Source organism: Protopterus annectens, chromosome 4.part0 (genome assembly GCF_019279795.1).
Source record: "Protopterus annectens isolate FY-2018-M chromosome 4.part0, PAN1.0, whole genome shotgun sequence".
Taxonomy (NCBI): domain Eukaryota; kingdom Metazoa; phylum Chordata; order Ceratodontiformes; family Protopteridae; genus Protopterus; species Protopterus annectens.
In genome coordinates this window covers 1,431,092,009-1,431,111,111 of record NC_056733.1, presented here as the reverse complement: position 1 = coordinate 1,431,111,111, position 19,103 = coordinate 1,431,092,009, and the positions used below count along the sequence as shown (strand labels likewise).

At 38.8% G+C, this 19,103-nt stretch overlaps 1 protein-coding gene across 1 annotated transcript in view; it reads right to left on the bottom strand.

The window, feature by feature from the left end:
- HSPA4 (heat shock protein family A (Hsp70) member 4) overlaps positions 1-18,702 on the bottom strand; it is a 2,799,623-nt gene extending 2,780,921 nt beyond the window's left edge. The window contains 1 exon segment of the mRNA XM_044069267.1: positions 18,390-18,702. Within this exon segment, the coding sequence (XP_043925202.1) occupies positions 18,390-18,496 (107 nt within the window). The 5' untranslated portion in view covers positions 18,497-18,702.
- Between the last annotated feature and the right edge of the window lie 401 nt (positions 18,703-19,103).

Sequence of the window (19,103 nt, the reverse complement as noted above, 5' to 3'; positions counted from 1 at the left end):
AGGTACTGTTTTAGTAATGGATGTGAAAATATAGGAGGATCCGTGTTGTATTGAGCTGAAATAGCTGAGGCGTGGATCTTAATAGATGAAAAAGAAAGTCCTTTGTGCAACATCTCAGTTAAATATTGTAGAATCTGAGGAATATTTGGGACAAGGGGATTCTGGCCTTTAGCATGGTTACAGGCGCAGAATCTTTTCCATTTGTCTGAATAGGTTTTCCTGGTGCTGGGCCTCCTGAATGACATCCATACCAAGCTTTAGAGAGAAGTGTTGACTGGTTGTTTAAGTAATTTGCCATGCAGCCAGATTTAAAGTCTTGAGCTGGCTGTGTAGAATCCGATTGTTTTGCTGAGTGAGCAGGTGAGGAATTTGAGGTAAAATCCATGGTGGGCCTTAACCATGTTCCTTAGTATTGGATACCAGTGTTTGTGTGGACAGTCTTGAGCAATGAGTATCATTTGTGGCCTCTCTAATCTGGGTTTCAGCAGCACCTTTGCCAGAAGAGGCAGTAGAAGGCATACACTTATGTTTTCCAACTGAATGAGAGGGTGTCCACTTTCCAAGCTAGTGTGTGGTATGTCCTTGTGCAAAATTTCTGTAGTTGGTAGTTTTGGGGGGGGGGGGGGGGGGGGAGGCAAAACGATGTCTGGGCTCCCCCATTTTTTGAGCTATCATTGTGAATACTTGTGGATCTAGTTTCCACTCGGGAGGGTCTATGATGTTTCTGCTTAGATCGTCTACCAATGGGTTTTTCTTTCCTGGCAGGAATTGTGCTTGTAGTTGAACTTGGTAGGTCAGTGCTGTGTTCCACAAGATCATTGCTTGCCTGCATAGAGGGTAGGAATGTGTGCCCCCTTGCGTATGTACCACATCACTGTGGTGTTGTCCATCTTTTATTAGGAGCTGTCCTGGATGTAGGAGGTCCTTGAAAGCTGTTAGGGCATTTTGTACAGCTAGCAACTCTTTTTGATTGATATGTAGATGCTTTTGATCTGCAGATCATTTGCCTGAATACACTGTCCTGCCATGTATGCTCCCCAGGCATAATCAGATGCATCCATTATTTGCCTGGCTGTGGGTAAGGTAAAAGGCGGACCCTTGTTGAGGTGACATGCCTGAGCCCACCATAGAAACTCCTGTTGAAGGCAGGGAATGAGTGGTATTGTTTCCAAGCTGTGGCGAGTCCATACGCTTTTCAGGTACCATTGTAATTTCCTCATATGCAGTTTTGCATATGGTATTAGTAGTATGCAAGATGCCATGAATCCCAAGGCCTGCAGAATTTTTCTTGCAGGGAGTTGGGTCTTTGTTGCCATCATTTTGAAGTATTGAGTCAGTTGTCCTTGCTTGTCTGGCGTGAGATAAGCCATCTGGGCAGTTGTATTTAAGCTGGCACCCAGGAATATTATGTCTTGTGAGGGCACTAGTTTTACTGTGTACCCTAGGCAACTTAATAGGTTTTTGACAAACGCCAGATGCTTTAAAAGTCATCCAGGTATGGATTTGTTTGAATTCCTCTGTCTGCAGTATGCAATTACTGGTGCCAGGCATTTTGTGAAGACCCTGGGTGCAGTAGTTAAGCCAAAGGGCAGTGCAGAGAATTGGTAATGGGTTGAACCAGCTATAAATCAGAGGTATCTTCTGCAATTTTGTCTGATAGGGACATGCAGGTATGCTTCCTTGAGGTCCAACATTACTAGCCAAGCCTTCTTGCCCAGCATGGGAAGAAGTTGCCGTAGTGTTAGCATCTTGAATTTGGGTACCTCGATATGTGCGTTTAGAACAGAGAGGTCCAGAATGGGTCTCCAAGCTTTGTCCTTTCGGGGAACTAGAAAGTCTAGAGTAAAATCCTTGTCCTTGCTCCTGTGAAGGAACCTGTTGAATAGCTCTCATGTCCATGAGAGCTGTAATTTGTTTTTCAGCCTCTGCCCATTGATTTGGTGGCAGGTTTGGCATTCCTTTTATCCTTGGTAAAGTGTGAAAGTGGAATCTATCCTTGAGATAAAATATGTAGGACCCATTTGTCTTGTGGCGATGCGCCAGTTGTCTGCAAAAAGAGTTAGCTTTCCTCCCAAGGGAGCTGCCAAGAGGGATTTGCTTGGCAGTCTGAGGGGTAAGTAATTGTGTTTGTCTTCTGGTAGTTTGAGACCTGTCTTCTCCTTTCTGGGTTGTGGCACCCCATTGTCGAGGCTTGTAAGAGCCTTGCGATTCACCTCTGCCCCTTGGGCAACTGTAGTTGCCCCTCTGTGTTCTGTCAGAAGCTGGAAAGGACCAGTTTTTGGTTGGCCAATTTCTGCTGAAACGAGGGGGTTGAACCTGTAAAACATCCTTGACAGTCTGCATAGATTTTGCCTTAGCCTCCATTTTCTTTAAAACCTCTTCTGTTTTTACACCAAATAAAACATCCTGCTGTAAAGGTGCATCCAATAACTTTGCTTTTACATGATCGGGTAAAGTTTGTTCTTTTAACCAAGCATGCCTACGTATGACAGACCCTGTCACTGCTGCTCTACAAGAGGCTTCCAATGAATCAAATCCACATTGCAAAGTATGTTTTCCCACTTGTTCAGCTGTATGCAACAAATCTTGCATTTCCTTGTAATCAGGCTGCATTGTGTGTGTGATCAGGCTGCCCTGTGTGTGTGATCATTTTTTGTTTTAATTGAGACATCAAATATTGTTGATATTTCAGCATGTGAAACTGGTAATTTAAGGCCCTCATAGCTAGAGTAGCAGAGGTATAAATTTTCTATCCCCATCTGTCTAGAATCCCTTTCAGAGGGTGCAGGATTTTTAGCAATAGAGGCCTTAACCCCTTTGGGACCCTGGGAAATGGTTTCTGGGTCAGCAACAGGGCTTTTATATAGGAATTTGTGTGAGTCAGGGACAATGTAGTATCTGTCTGGTTCGGCTGGTGGAGGAGGTAGTGAATCTGGGTTAAGGCTAGATTCTGAATAATCATCATCCACAATGTCTAACACTGGTGGAATAGCAAGTGGTCTGTGCTGGGGTAGTAAAAGGAACTCTGAGCCTTTTCTTAGAATCAGAGCAATCCTGGCCTTCCCAGTGGAAATGTTTCCTCATGGTATGTAAAGTTTCCCCCCCCAAAAAAAAAAGAGTAGTCGTGGGGTCTTGTACTGGAGACTGCTGTACAGTCTTCTTTGCTTTTAAAAGTTTTCAGCTTTGCATAGGATTTAATAGTGAGTGTAGTCGGTCTGAAGACACCTTCTGCAACTGAAGGCGTTTCAACTGCACCAGAATCTCCTTCAGCCATGGAGTCGGAAGGGCCAAAAGATAAAGGCTGTTGAGGCCTAGCAATCTCCTCTTGGGAATTGGATGCCGCTTGAGGTTCTGAATCAGCGGTAGTCAGGGGCTGCATAGGCACCTCACTGAAAAACGGCAACTGACCTAGCAGAGGCCTCGGAGTCTGGTTTGGGTCTCGGCTACCTGTCCTTATCTTTGTATTTTTTTATGCATTCCGGTAGTCTGTTGCTCCGACGGCATGGTATAATTAAATTTCCTACCAAAATAATGTCGGGCGAAATCAAACAGTTTTATAGTTTGTTAAACCTAGCACAAAACAGACAACCTGTGACGTCGTGGTCTGGGCCTAGGCAAGGAATACAATAAGAATGAAAGTCCTTATGAGGTATTTGTTTCCCCACAAGAAATGCAGTTAACTTTTTCTGACATCGGACTGAGGCAAGAAAAGGTTCCCAAATGGGGTACTTAGCTTTATTGAAGACTTTGGTCTGAAATTCGATTTGAAAATCTCAGGAGTCTGCCGACTGGCACTTGCTGCGCGGTGCCCGAAGCAGTTCGCAAGACTGAAGAAAATGGCGTCGGATGCCTCTTGTATACCTCTGGTGCAGTGACGTCAGGGAAGAAGCGACAGCAACTGACGCCAGACCAAGACTTTGGAACTCTTGACCAACTGCGGGACCGCCTGACGGCAGGATAACCCAAGTGCGAGGACTGCAGCAGTGTAACACAATGAACATCTAATCTATTAACTGGGACTTCAAAGAACTCCCCCTTAGATGAGACTGTAAATGAATTCAGTACAGCCTTCCTGAATATCCTGGACAGTCCTGCACCTCCTAAAAAAGGGAAAGAAAAATAAATGTACTTTGGCCATCCAATGAGTAGAATGCTAATACAGGACAGAGGAAAAGCATGGAAAGAAAGCAAAACTAACACCATAATATCTTGAAAGCTTCAATTGTACTAAACAGCAAATTAATAAAGACAAAACAACTATAACAATTTCCAGAATATCATCTAACAAAGCCCTAAAGAATGGAGAGCCATTAAAGAAATCTTGCATACTAGCCATAAACTTAACCAATAAAAAATCACCAATTGGAACAACTTAAACTCTTACTTCACAGAAAGCATAGATCACCCAACATCGAATCCTAACCCTGTCCAGCCATGCATCACCACGCCCACTTTCACCTGCAAAACTATGCTCACATTCTACATAAAAATGCACCAACTGAAACAATACTCTACTTCAACTGATGACCTTCCAAAATACCACCTTAAAAATAGCAGCCAAAAGCATTACCTATCCTGTCTCAATCCTTATAAATAAGTCAATGAATCCCACGTTCAATATCTCCGGAAAAAAATGTCACATTATCCCTCTCCACAAAGGAGAAAATTCAACCTACAGCAATTTTATCCCCACTCTCCAAAATACTTAAATGTATTCGAAAACCAACTGCTAAACTATCGCTTGCAGAACTTTATCCCCCACATATCTTCCACCCTTCTCACAGTACTAATATGGTTCAAAAGCTATCTATTCAATATTTGTTTGTCAGTAAATGACAGTCCGCTCCCCATCTATAACTCCCAGTCATTACCAGTTTACCACAAGGCTCCATCCTCTGTCTCCTACAACAGTCACCAACACCCTCCTCACAACAGACCTCCCTAATACAGTACACATATGGACTCCACACTCATCTGCACAGACAACACAGTACATTTCCAGTTACTCAGGAAGCTTTAACTGAAATAGGTCTTGATAATAACTCAACTCATGCTCAACCCTAAAAGGACAAATCCTACACCCCCCTCACAAATCCTTCTCCCAGGGGAAGTCCTCTCTCAACTGAAGTCACTTCTCACAAATTATTAGGGATTATAAAAAAGTCAACTTGCATATACAAAATTACACAAAAAAAAACTCAAAACCTAGGAATGCTTTAGAGAGCCAAAAAGCTCTGACCAACACAACTAAAGCTATGCTTTTCATGCCTTATCACCTTCCCCACACTTCTTCATGGTCCCATCCTTGTTAACCTCCAGGCATCAAAATCAAATCTTGAATATAACAAAGTTGCTAAATTTGAACCCACCACTGTATATAGTACAAAAAAAATCTAAACTGGTTAGGGCTAACCCATCAACTCTACACAGCTTCTTACAATCTATAAAATTAGCTAGAATCCATCACCACCACCACCCATTTTTTCTACACAAGGGCAGATGTTCTCTCACATAATCCATCCAGCTCTTTGCTGAACACCCTCGTTTCCTCTTACCTTCTTCCTGAATATCCCAATTCTTCACCAGATTGTCTAATGCTTTTCTGCACATGTGCAGAAGTCACCGTATTCTGTTTTCTGCAACTGGAGCTACTCTGGCTTCTTGTTTTATGTCCTTATTTCTTTGTCTGTCCCACACTGTGATCCTACCACCCGTCTCAGGTACATCATTTCCATCACATGAAGCTTCATCTGCTCTACCTTTACTGCCCAGGTATCTGCACCATACAACATTACCGGTCACATCACTGTTTAGTACATGTTGTCAGTTTCTTTCACATCGCTCTGTTACACACTACACAACACCCTATGCAATTATCGGCTTGTTCAGCACTAAACATTCTACACAACTTTGTGCTTAAGTCAGTCATTACGATTCAATGAACAAAAATCCCTGTATGTTCACGAACCTATTAAATCTGCTGGGCATTGTCTGTACTTTTACAATGTTGCCAACCCTGGAATAACTTACCTCTAGCCATCAGGTCCATACCCTCCCCTTCTTCAATACCATTCTGAAAAGCTTTCTAGCCAAAAGCTAGCTCTGTTCTTGCTCAACACCAGGATAAACCAGATCACCAAATATGGGCAAATACCTATTTATACCTTGCATCTCCTTACTGTCCCTTCTTCAGTCACACTTCCTTACTTCTAGCAATCTCTCCCCTAGCCTTCACCCTAAAAATATATCATATGCCTGCATTCCTCATTTTATACAACTCATATTTTTTACTGTACTAACTTACCTTTGATTTCTCTATAAACCAAGTAAAAATTTGTCTTATAAACCAACTTAAATCATTGTTATATTATATATGCATTCTTAATCAATGTTTTAATATTATGCCAAATTTGGTATAGTTATTTCAACTGGGTGCATTTTGTATTATTTTTAAAGACCATACAAAATGTTTTTGTAATAGTTTGGAGCTTGCATCCCTGGATCTCCACTAAAAATGGACTCCTAACCAGCTAGACTTTCCCAGTAATCATATGTCAATAAATTATTTAATTTTACATTTGTTTACCGGGAAAGTCCGACTGGAACGAGGTCCATTTACAGCGGAGGCCCGGGAAGAAAAGCTCCACATCAAACAATATGTGCAGTGGCAATTACACAATCAAATATATATATATATATATATATATATAAATAATCATACATATATATATATATATATATAAATAATCATACATATATATATATATAAATAATCATACATATATATATATATATAAATAATCATACATATATATATATATATATAAATAATCATACATATATATATATATATATAAATAATCATATATATATATATAAATAATCATATATATACATATATAAATAATCATATATATATATATATAAATAATCATACATATATATATATAAATAATCATACATATATAAATAATCATACATATATATATATATATAAATAATCATACATATATATATATATAAATAATCATACATATATATATATATAAATAATCATACATATATATATATATATAAATAATCATACATATATATATATAAATAATCATACATATATATATATATAAATAATCATACATACATATATATCATACATACATATATATAAATAATCATACATACATATATATACACATATATATATATATATATATATATATATATATATATATATATATATATATATATATATATATATATCATACATATATATATATCATACAAGTAGTAGTAAATTTACAATGGTTTGTTCCAAGCAAGCTTAACCTGCACACAGACCCTGGATGGCAGTATTTGGGAGGAAAAAAAAAACTCCACATTAACCAATGTAATCAAGAGAGACATCACACAAGACATAATTTACACATAGTAGGTCTTGTATGGCAGTTGAGAACTGCATTATACAGAAAGTAAACAGAGAAGAGAGGAAGTTAGGAAGAATTGGAGAGCATATGATGCAAAGAGACAAACTAAATTAAACAAAATACGCACAAGTTGGTTTATAAAGAATATAGAACAAGCAGGAGAAAAAGGACAAACGCACGTTATTTAAAACAGAACTGCAAACAGTTGCACATCTCAATGCTGGGTTCGATACATCATGGCTGAGGCTTTCTACACCAAAAAGACAATGTGGCAAGATTGTTGCAATGAGAATTTTGCAAAACCAAAGTAGCTGGGAAGCAGTGGAAACATGAACCACAAAGCAGAGTATGCTATGTTTTTATCACGTAGGACCACCTTTACTAACAGGTCCAAAATTGCTGCAAGAAACCCAGATAGACTAGTGCTTAAAATAAAGGAAAGAAAGAAGCAAACATTGATCATTGAAACTGGAATATATAAACGAGTCAAATAACCAGGATTTGCAACCAAACTACAGCTAAGTGGAAGAATGATACGAAAACAGTCCCAACTGTAGGAGTAACAGAACCAATAAAATAATTTACAAGTATACTTGAATATGCTACAAATACCTGAAAACACGTGAACTGCAAAGGGGGGGGGGGGGGCAATTCTGGGCACATGACTTTACACATGCTGAGGAAGAGCACTTTTGGCCACATCATCTTCTGGCTTTTCCCCGATTAGGGGTCGCCACAGCGGATCACCTGTACGCTCATGATTGGCAGCAGAGTTTTACATCAATAGAAACAATTCTAAATTTAATTACCCCATTCGTAAGTCAGGATAGTATTAGAGTTGTGTTACCATTATGGTAGAAGAAACCTAAAGTACTTCAGAAAAAAATCAACTAAAAGATAAACACCACCAACTCTCATCCAGTGATTGGTACATTCAAAGAGAAATGCCTAGAAGGCAGAAATTAAGTGGAAACTTCTGACAGGAACAAAATTGTTTGTCCTCATGGATACCCTATCTTTATGAAAAATAATCAGTTTCATTTATTTACTGATTTAACATTTGTTTACTGGGAAAGTCCAACTTGGAACAAAGCCAATTTTCAGCAGAGGCCCAGGGAGAAATGCGTTCCAGATGCAGGTCTTTAAAACCAGTTAAAGATGAAAAATGTGTCTTACAATTCTGAAATCCTACTGGTCCAGGTGACTTCAAAAACAAGCATTTGCCCAAATAAGACCTTTTTGTTTAGCTGAGAGTTGGCTCAAATGGAGGAAGTTTTAATACAAAAGTACCAAAACCTACACCACAGGAACTACAGCCAGCAGCTTTAACCTCTGAGCGAACTTCCAGGCTACAGCGCTCTCAAAGGGAAAGGAGCAGCAACAATTAAGATCTAAGACCAAGGCCCATTCAAACTCACAGCCTCCTTAATGAAAGGCTTTCCCCTGCAACATTTACAGAGAAAATTGCAGCACAGGGGAGACAGCCCTCAATACTTGCAAGAAAAACTGTCTTCATTTCCTAAGGGTCACCATGTGCACTGGGCTATGTTCCAAATAACCCCCCCCCCCCAAACAGCAGATCCTGGACAATGCAAGTCCTCTAGTTTGAAGGCAAAGGACTGCAGGGATTGCATGGCTATGTATTACTTACAGAACTGTGGTTTTGGGGACCTGAATCTGGTCTGAAAGAGGAAAGCTCAACAGGCCAGACTGTATCCTATGAAAATAATGAACTTGAATGGGCATCAAACTTTTTCAAAACTCACTGCCATTCTCAAGGACCAGAAAAGCTCGAGAACCAAATACCAGGAAGCAGACTCTTGAATGCGAGGACTGCGATGCACCATATAACCAGTAAATGCAGACATTGGAACTTAAGGCTTGGAAGACTCCACTACAAAAACAGTGTGTGTACCTTGTAGGTTGTGATAAGGCCAAATAGGAAGCACCCTAAACTAAAAACCGCTCACAATTTGAAATAAAAAATGGTTTCCCAGTCTGAAAATGAAGGGACCTCCTAAATACCTTGATAATAATAATAATAATAATAATAATAATAATAATAATGTTCAACTATGCACCACAAATGCCTGAAGAGAACAATCAGTCTTCCTTTTGACAGGCAAGGGAAAAGTATGATTATCCAAAAATATCTCTTAAGACAAAGAGGTCTAACGCAGTTCAGAATAAAAGCCTAAGGGTCCTTTGTCTTCTCTGGCACTAAAATAAGAGTACCTACTGGGTGCCTGTTTTTATGAAGCAGATTCTAGGTCGCTACTTTTGCTATAGTTTTTTTTTGATGGAGGAGGGACATTAGGCAAGAAAGGAATGAACATCTAAACAATAGAACTCTTATCCACCTACCAGACATGACAGCTTCCTATGCTGACAGTTGACAAGATAACTAACCCACCTCCCAATAGCCTATAGACAGGGAGAGATTAGAAAGGTCTCTGGGATTAAACAGCTTCCCTCTTGAGAGAGGAGCACAGGATCCCTGGTTATTCTGCCAAAATCCATATATTCTGGAAGCAAACATCTACCACATCACTTGCAACATTTCCAAGAACCTCAGTTGTTTCTTTGCTAGGGGATGCTGAACCTAACAGCAGTGGCTCTTAGCTCTAGAAAATGAGGATTACAGAGCCTGAAATTTCACCCCAACCTTGACGAAAGTACTGACATACTCTGGCATTTCAAGTTCAATTATTATATAATAGTCCAAAACAGCAAAGTTCCATCAAATAAAACATTCAATTTACTCCTAGGCATCTTGGCAAACAGACGTGCATGGTGTCTTACAGTACCTGAATATTCCACTGCATTATGAGTGAACTAGATGGTCCATTTAAACTACTGTGTTGGAAGGTGACAGCAGATTGAAGCTCCAAAGCCAACTCCTGAAGAGTACCAGTTAAGACATATAGCAGCTCTTTCTAGCATCATCATACACAGTAAAAAAAACAGTTTAGTCCATTCAACAAGATAAATGATGAAACATACATGCCCATTTCTAGCGGTTCAGAGCAAGAAACTCCTTGTTAAACTGGTGAACAACCTTCTACAGAGTCTTTCCATGTGCAGCCAAAATGGGTACTGAGCACTACATCCAGCTTGGTAGGTCTTTGGTGACCAAGAGGCTTCTAGGCCCTTTTTAAAATAGGTGCTACCACATACATATTCACACGTATTCCATATTAACATCATTACATGGAGAAACCATGCTACAAAAATAACAGGAGGACTGGAAGCGTTCAACAAGTGCCAACTCAGAAGTGCCATGGGGCAAATTAGCTTTAGTCATGATCTTTCAATCTCTCCTAATACATGGTACCATCAGATAGTTATGGGAGAGGGAGCCTACTGGTTAACATCTACATATAGCATGGGAAACTGCAAGGATTGCATCTAGTTCCTCTTACACTGGATGGTAAAAAAAAAAAAAAAAAAACACAGTACAAGAACAGCAGTCCAGATGAACCTTTGGAATCTTAAAGAAACTCGTTTCTCAAGAACAATCCCTAGTAAGCCATGGTCTGAATATTCATTTGAGAGAGGTTCTCAAGGGAAGGCCTGCACTATGGGCACCAGGACAGACCTAGTCCCACATCCAAGGTTGACACAAATCAGCAACAACCCCGAATTAAGGATTCAAAATGTCTGGCTCAGTAAACACTGGAATGAAAGGCACTACTGCCAGTGGCCTTGACATGTGCCAACAAACATTAGACTGCCTCCCTAGTGCATGCAGCCATCTTTAACACGCACTCTAGTTGTATCAAGGGGTCCTTAGGAGCCAATAATTACAGGTAAATGGGAGAAACCAAGGGGCAGCCCAAGCACATTCTGCAAGCCTAGCTAAGCGCTGCTGAGCTTGGTAAAGTTGGATAACTTACCTGAGTACTTACATTTCTGACCATTTTGGGCAACTCATTCTAATTTGCACCTACTCACATTTTCTAGATTTATAGCCTCTCCTAAATAAAGTAAAAACATAAATAATACTTCTTATAATCTCCCCTCTCCAGAACAGCCAACAAAATTAGCAACAGAAAAAGGCATGCAGTCACTAAACAAAAAAAAAAAAAATATAATAACCACTAGTAACATTAAAAAGTAAAAAGCTACAAGAGCAATAAGGAATAACTGTTTGGCCCAGGCAAGTACATCAGCAATATAACAAATATATTACAGATGGCCTCTGACATATCAACAATCAAGACTGCACTTACTCAGGTCAATGGTGGTGGGGTGGGGGGGGGGGGGGCGCAGAGAACCAATACAATTGTTAAATTTCTCCAGCAGCAATGTTACAAGTTGTCATCACCACCACAATATCTTTGTGGAGTTGACAATTCAGAGACGGAAGATTTTTCTCTCTCCTTAAAAACACACAAAAAAATACTGTTACTTTGAAGAAAAAACAGGATGTTACTCCAAACAGAAAGTGACAGTAGTAAGTGGAGACATCTTGATTCAAAGTTAAAAAAAAAAAAAAAAAAAAAAGTGACTTATTCAACCCCCCCCCCCCCCTCAACTGAACTGGTCTGCTGTTGAAAACATCCTACCAGTTAAATGGTTGATAAACAACTCCAATATGCACTGCACCAAGTTTATTTAGTACATGAAATATATACTACTGTAAGCCAACTGTCACACTTTGAGAAAAAATAACCTACTACTAAATTCTACTGTAAATGTGACTGGCAACACTCAATGCCACACCCAGAAAACTTACAACACAGAAGACAAGTTCTGGGAGAATTTGTTATAAAAACAGCCAAAAGAAATACAACCAAGTTTTCAAATAGAACAGCAAATTCTCAAGACACTCCAGCATTTTACCCGGTTCTTCTCTTGGCTCCTAGAGACTATAAAATGCATTTCAGTCAATACCCCCAAATCATTACACACATTCTGACTATGACAAGATAGTAATCCCACAAGTTGAGTCTAGTAAGAAACCAGCAAACCATTTAGTGGCTGGAGACTGTCAAGGCTGAACAGTCTTGAAAGACTGATACTGTAAATAAGACCTTTGCAAACAACTAATTTTAAAAGTCAAGCTCTGCTTAACAGTTAGAACTATGTTAGTTAACTTAAAACCTCAAGGCTATTGCTCCCAACCCACTAAAACTGGGTTATATGAGGAGTGGGTACCAATTTACAATGAAAGCTTAGTTTTTAGTAATTCAGCAACAATAACTTCATCTCAGGATTATTTCAGTTTATATGTTCTATACTTTCAGAAATCACATTAAGCAATGTACTCATACAGCACACCCTTTTCACACAAGTCAATCCTCAATTACACAGTTAAAAAGTTTGCAGGTTTACCTTAAGGAAAAAATGACAATTTCTCCCGGCAAAAAAAAAAAAATTCAGACCAGGCTAATTCCATCATAATATCAGCCACTCGCAACATTTATTTACTCATCAGGTATATGGGCTACCCCAAAGGCCCTTTTCAGGTACAACCCGAACTCAAAAACAGCAACAGAAAATATCACAGATGTAAAGCTACATAGTATTAGCTCAATAACGGTAATTAGTTAAATACAGAAGCTTGACAAAACAGGACACTAATATAAAGTAATGTGTAGTCATACAAACATTTGGAACAGTACTCGGCAGGGATTACAAAAGGCCTAGATATGCACCTTTAAGTAGACATTCATTTAGAAAGTTCTTGCCATTCTTTTCAAGTACATAATAGTGGCCACCTCCCAAATCAAGCAAGGCCATGCATGACGGCCCTAGTGTAAGAATACCCTTCCAAATCAAGACAAATTTTGAAAGGCAGATACTTTCCTTGGCCTGTGGTGGTAATTTAATCCACTGCTGAGAATACACCAAGTTAGGAAAATATCCTTACAATGAGTCATGTTTATTTGCTGGTGTAAATTTAGGTTCTTAGTATGTACGTTTGCACGGTCACTAGTTTTGTGAAGAAATACGAGGCCAAATAGTAGTGGTATTTTGTGAAGTGAAAAGCAAGACCAAGTCACCTCAAAGCAGCCAACAGCACAATCCTCCTTATGCTCGGTAGCCTCCCTACTGGGATAGTTGCAATTTAAGGCAAGGCTTTAATTTTTTCTTCAACTAAAAATGTTGGTCCACATCCAGCTGAACAACATGCTTGGACTTGTAGATGCCAAGAGGGAGGTGGGGTAAGATAGGTTTTAAAATCAAACCACTTAACAGAATGCAGAAACTAACCACTTGCCTTCAATAATGAGCTGTTCCTTTTATTTTTTTGAAAGTTCAAAAAGGTTGCTCCCTTCTTATACTCCAGCAGATGATACAATGCTAAAGAAAGCTTTTTCTCTCAAAGTGATTTGAAAAAAGATCTTTTAAGTGAGATTCATTCTTTAATGGGTCTAATGGGGAACACATTTTGTCTATTAGTACAGAATGGTGGGCTTGTGTGTTAAATTACTAGTTTAAATACAAAGTTGAATTATACTGTGACAGAAGACCGATTTTTGAGTTTGGGGAGCTGAAAGTTACAAAACAGCAGATTCTACTGAATCTGGTTTGTAGTAGTAGGAACAAGTTTAGAGCAATGACAAGCAAAACATACATCAGCATTAGTTTTCAATACATTTATCATAATATATGTCCTCACACCTCCTTATAAAACAAACAGTCTTGTAAAAGACTTGTAACATATCAAGGAGTTTGACTTGGGTGAGAACTATGATCAATATACCAAAATCACAACTCACAGTGTTAAGTCTGGGTTTCAGCACAGTATCTGTGCTGGGACACTTGGGAGAAGGTAACCTAGTAGGGTAGTTACAGCAATTTGTTAAAAAATTTAATTTACATTTGTTTATCGGGATAGTCAGACTGGATAAATCATTTTCAGCAGAGGCCCGGGGTGAAAAGCTCCACAGAACTTACATAGATTACACAGAAGTTAGCAAACAATTATAAAAACAAAGTGATTATATACAATGGGTTAGTAGTGCTCCCTAGTAGGGACTCACAATTCTCATGGACAGACAATTAAAAGTAAGAGACATCAGATTGGAAGCAGACCTTGGTGATGTGGTTACAAGTTATGATAATTACATAATACGCTTTTAGTTTAACTTAAAATCAGGGTTGGTATATGGGCATAGCAAATTCACTTTGAGATGCTGTTTGAGGGTTTTTTTTTTTTTTGAAGGATTGTAGGGTTATAAAATTTGGCAACAAATTCCAAGTTTTGCCAATGAAGTTGGCAAACAGGGATTCACCAGCAGAGTTATTAGCTTTGTGGGTTTGGTCCAGTAGTTTATCGGCTGACCGTAGGGATCTTAGGTTGCTATATGGCTTAATATTTTTAAGTGAGGGGGGTATCCTCAGGGTGGTACAAAATTTTGTGCACTATTAAGAGTTTATTGTATTAAGCTGGGCAGTTCTAGCCACTCTAGTTGTTTAAGGTTCTGGCAGTGGTGTGTTCTACAGGTGGAGCCAGTGGCGAATATGGCAATGTGATTGTAGCTATTGGACAGCTTACCTAGTTCGGATTTGCTGAGGTTTGAGAGTACAGGTGAGGAATACAAGAGTATAGATTAGGTGTGATCAGGCGACTGCAGTCCTAGCCAGTTGGTTTAAAATATCTTACACAGTGATCCAAGCTTCTTACTGATGGTCTGTATGGTTTTGTTGGCCTGTAGGTCAAATTTGAGATTATTGTCTATGATAACCCCTAGCAGTTTGGTGTGATTATCTGGGTAATAGTGGTACCATTATTAGATGTGACAGAGAATGAGTGTGTGGTGGATCTACTAGTGGGAGAGAAAAGAGTAGAAGTTTAGTTTTATTGGGGTTCAGAAGTAGGCGTTGGTTGGTGAGCTAGTTCTCGATAGTGTTAAAGGTATTTTGGGTTAAGATTTGCAAGTCAGATGGGGAGGTGGCTGAGCAGATGAGAGTGGAATCTGCATATTGAATGCAGTTGGCTTTAGGGATAGCGTGGAGGTTGTTGATAAAAATACAGAAGAATAGTGGACCTAGTATGGACCCTTGAGGGACACCCAAGTGTGAGAGGTAACTGGCTGGAGAGTTTGCCCTGCCACAGTACTGCCTGCTGTCTACCAGTCAGGTAGGACTGAAACCACTGGATAGGCGGCTTGTTGAGGGAAATAGATTTTAGTGAAAGAATGAGAAGTTCATGGTTGACCATGTCAAAGGCTTTCGATAGGTCAAGAAAGAGGGCAGAGGTTAGCCTATTGTCATTCCTGTTTTGGTTTATGGCAGTTGTGAAGGAAAGGAGGGCTGAGGTGGTGCTGTGGTATGGCCTGAAACCATGCTGGGAGTTGGATAGTAAGTTATTCTGTGAAAGGTATTGCATTAGTTGCTTATGTACACACTTCTCCATTATTTTGGCTAGTGGGGAAAGAATGGCAATGGGTCTATAGTTGGATATGATATGGATATAGTTGGATAAAAATTGTTTCTGTTCATTGTTAGGTGTCAAATTCTGAATACCAAAATATAGCCACTTACTAGATAAAAACAGCTTACAGAACACAACATATGCTTTATCATAAAAATTGAGAGAATACCCCAAATACAAAAAATTTTGGAGGTAAAACATGACCAAAGGGAATAAAATAAGAAATTTGGCAAACCTATAAAAGCTAAACTGGTAGTATGCTCGTAGGTAGTTATTTTTTTCCAATAGACACTACAGTGTAGCATAATGGCTGCACCCGAGTGTGCTGTTCTTTAGCCAAGACATTAAAGGAGGGCACATCTGCCAAAGCTGGTAGTAGCTCAGGTGGCTGTAAAATATCCCACAGCAATTACCAGAGAGAAAGGGAAGTTAACCTGTGCCCCGTCCAAACTGGGTCAAAATGTATTAAATGCAGTCTTAAGGGGAATGTTGTGCTTGAAATGACAGCCACCAACAATAAAACCAATGGGCAACCACTGAGCAAGACTATGTACCTTGAATGGGATACAAATTAAACAAGCGATTGTGCCAAGAAAAAGTTAGTGTGTGCAAAAATAAGGAAAAAGGAGAAAAATGCCACAATAAGTCTTAACTTCAAGAATAAAATACAAGACACAAACTAAGGGGCAACAAAGGCCCACAATCAGGGGCACAAGGTGAATGTTACTCAGGTTCACTTACAAAAACAGTTAACAGGCTTTGCATAAACATGCATTTCTGAACAGTAAGTAGGAAACTCTGTCTGGTCTTATTGGCTTTAATATAAAATTATTTTTCAAAATAAATTGTTGTGTAAGGAGCACTATAAAAAAAAAAAAAAAAAAAAAAAAAAAAAAAAAAAAAAAAAGCCAACCTGCAAAATCAGGGACAAGATATACCGCTAACTCCCTGCCTTGAGGGATACCTTCTTTGTATCATCATACAGATCCTTGCTTACATATGTTTTAAGCTCCAGTGTCATCCAAAGTCTAAAAAAGGGACAGAATTATCAAGTACTTCTGTGAGATGAGCCAGCATATTATCCAAAACTGGTTCTTAACGGCAAGCCTACCGCCTAAGAAATTCCGCTTACCCAAGATCCAGAAAACAAAAATAAAAAAAAAATAAAAAAACTAGTCATTTACAGCAATTAATTCGTTCACTTATACACTTAAGCGGTGTACACAAGCCTACATAAAAAGCAAGTTTGTAAAAAAACTACATTTTCCAAAACTAAGATAAACTTCCCGAAACAACTAGTATGAAATACTGACAGAAAGATAAATAAATAAATAGTTATCACCCAACAGTTACTTAATCTCATTCAAAACTCAAATATGACAATGAGCTTAACACCTATGCAGAAATAATCACCGAAACACAGTTCTTAAGCATCCTTACCATGAAACGTACAGTATGTAATATATATATATATATATATATATATATATATATATATATATACACATACATATACACATACACACACACTACAACGCTCGCTGCCTCCTACCTTACCAAACCACTGAGGATAACAGTCACCACATTATAACAGTCATTTCATATAATTCAGAAAACGTATGCCAATACAAATACCGTAAAAGCAATAATTAAAACGTGTCCGTGATGTGGGGTCTTTACTTTCGGCATTAGACTTTCACAGGTAGGAATATTACTGCAAGGGTGTAGCTAATTATGCTCAAACGAGTAATTTTTTTTCTAAGCATCTCTTGAAAACTTCAAGACCCAAGAAGCATAATGTTTTGAACTGTTCAAACTTAGAGTAAAGGTAGGCAATGAATACCTGTGTGAAAGGAATATGCCACTAAACATCTTTATGGGAATAAATTGTAATTATTGAAAAAAAGTGTTACCTTCCTATACATATTAGTACATCTTTAAAGTGACAGGTGGGTGATGGGGGCAACAGCAGCAGGTTTAATAAAAAAAAATGTAAATCTTAAGCCTACACCGCTGTATTTCAGTGCAGTATTACAAATACTACTAGTTCTCAGCTTCAACTTCTGAGCACTTATTACGTTACCTCCTCATACAACCTAACAACGTAATGACATCTTATAACGCGAAAGAAAACTTCGTCCTAATTACGTTAGTAATAACAACGATCATCACCCCCAAAACATGCTTCAATTAAGGAGTTAAAGTTGTAAATCAGCCACATATTTTCAGGATATATCATAATGCAGTTATTCTACAATGACAAACAGTCGAGGCCCTTAAAGTATGAAAAGCAAGACAACATAGTAAACAGAAGTACTCCAGTCACGAGCTAAATTAAGTTTTTGGCTTGGACACTCATCAAAAACTCACTAAAACTTAGTGCGAAAACGGGTTAAAACAAAGTATTCTAGAAATTTCCGCTAAGGCCATCATTATAATTAGCACATAAAGTCGTTAACCTGAAATATTCACGTGCTTTTTTAAGCATGCAACACTGACAAGGGAAGGCCTCAAAATTTTTATGATACACAAAACATAAGTTATTAATATAATTGGGATCTATAAAATCAGTGACTTACGGTGTGCAGCGATCACTGTACTCGTTTGCCACTGTTTCTATGCCTCCAGCCCGAGCTACAGCGACATAGCAGTTCTGGAACCCAACATCGAAACCCACCACAGACATCTTCTAAAACAGGGTAGCAGGTTCAGTACCTCTTACGGTTGGACAGTCACACGTACTTCTCAGCGCCGCTACAAGGGACACCAGAAAACGTGACAATCCTGACAACCCGGATAATATAAGGACAAGAGAGGGCAAGCCGCCTTGCCAGACGACAAGAGTACCAACTACAGCCTGAATGGAAAGCCGGTTACCAACTATGTTCTCGTTGCATTCTGCGTATGACATAATCTCGCGGGACTGATCTTAGTCCCTTTTTAACGTTTTCAAGGATCATATAGATGGTGAAACGTTTTTTAGACAACTTTGCTTTGGTGTTTTGCATCACAAACTTCATGTATCAAACTAACCTGAAGTGTTTGTATTAACAGTTTAGAAGAGAATAGAAATGCAACATGCAGACGATGTAATGCATGCATAGCTGAGAATAGTAGTTTGAGTTGCAGTACGTGAGAGTACTGTGATTTACTACAGGTTATGTGCATATATAAACAACTGCTGCTGTATTTTTGTCTAAAAGAGGTTCGTTCTCTGCCTTGCCTGGCGGCATACAGTTATAGTCTGATTTGCAAAATTGGGAATATTATTATTCACTGCAGGATCTGTGTTA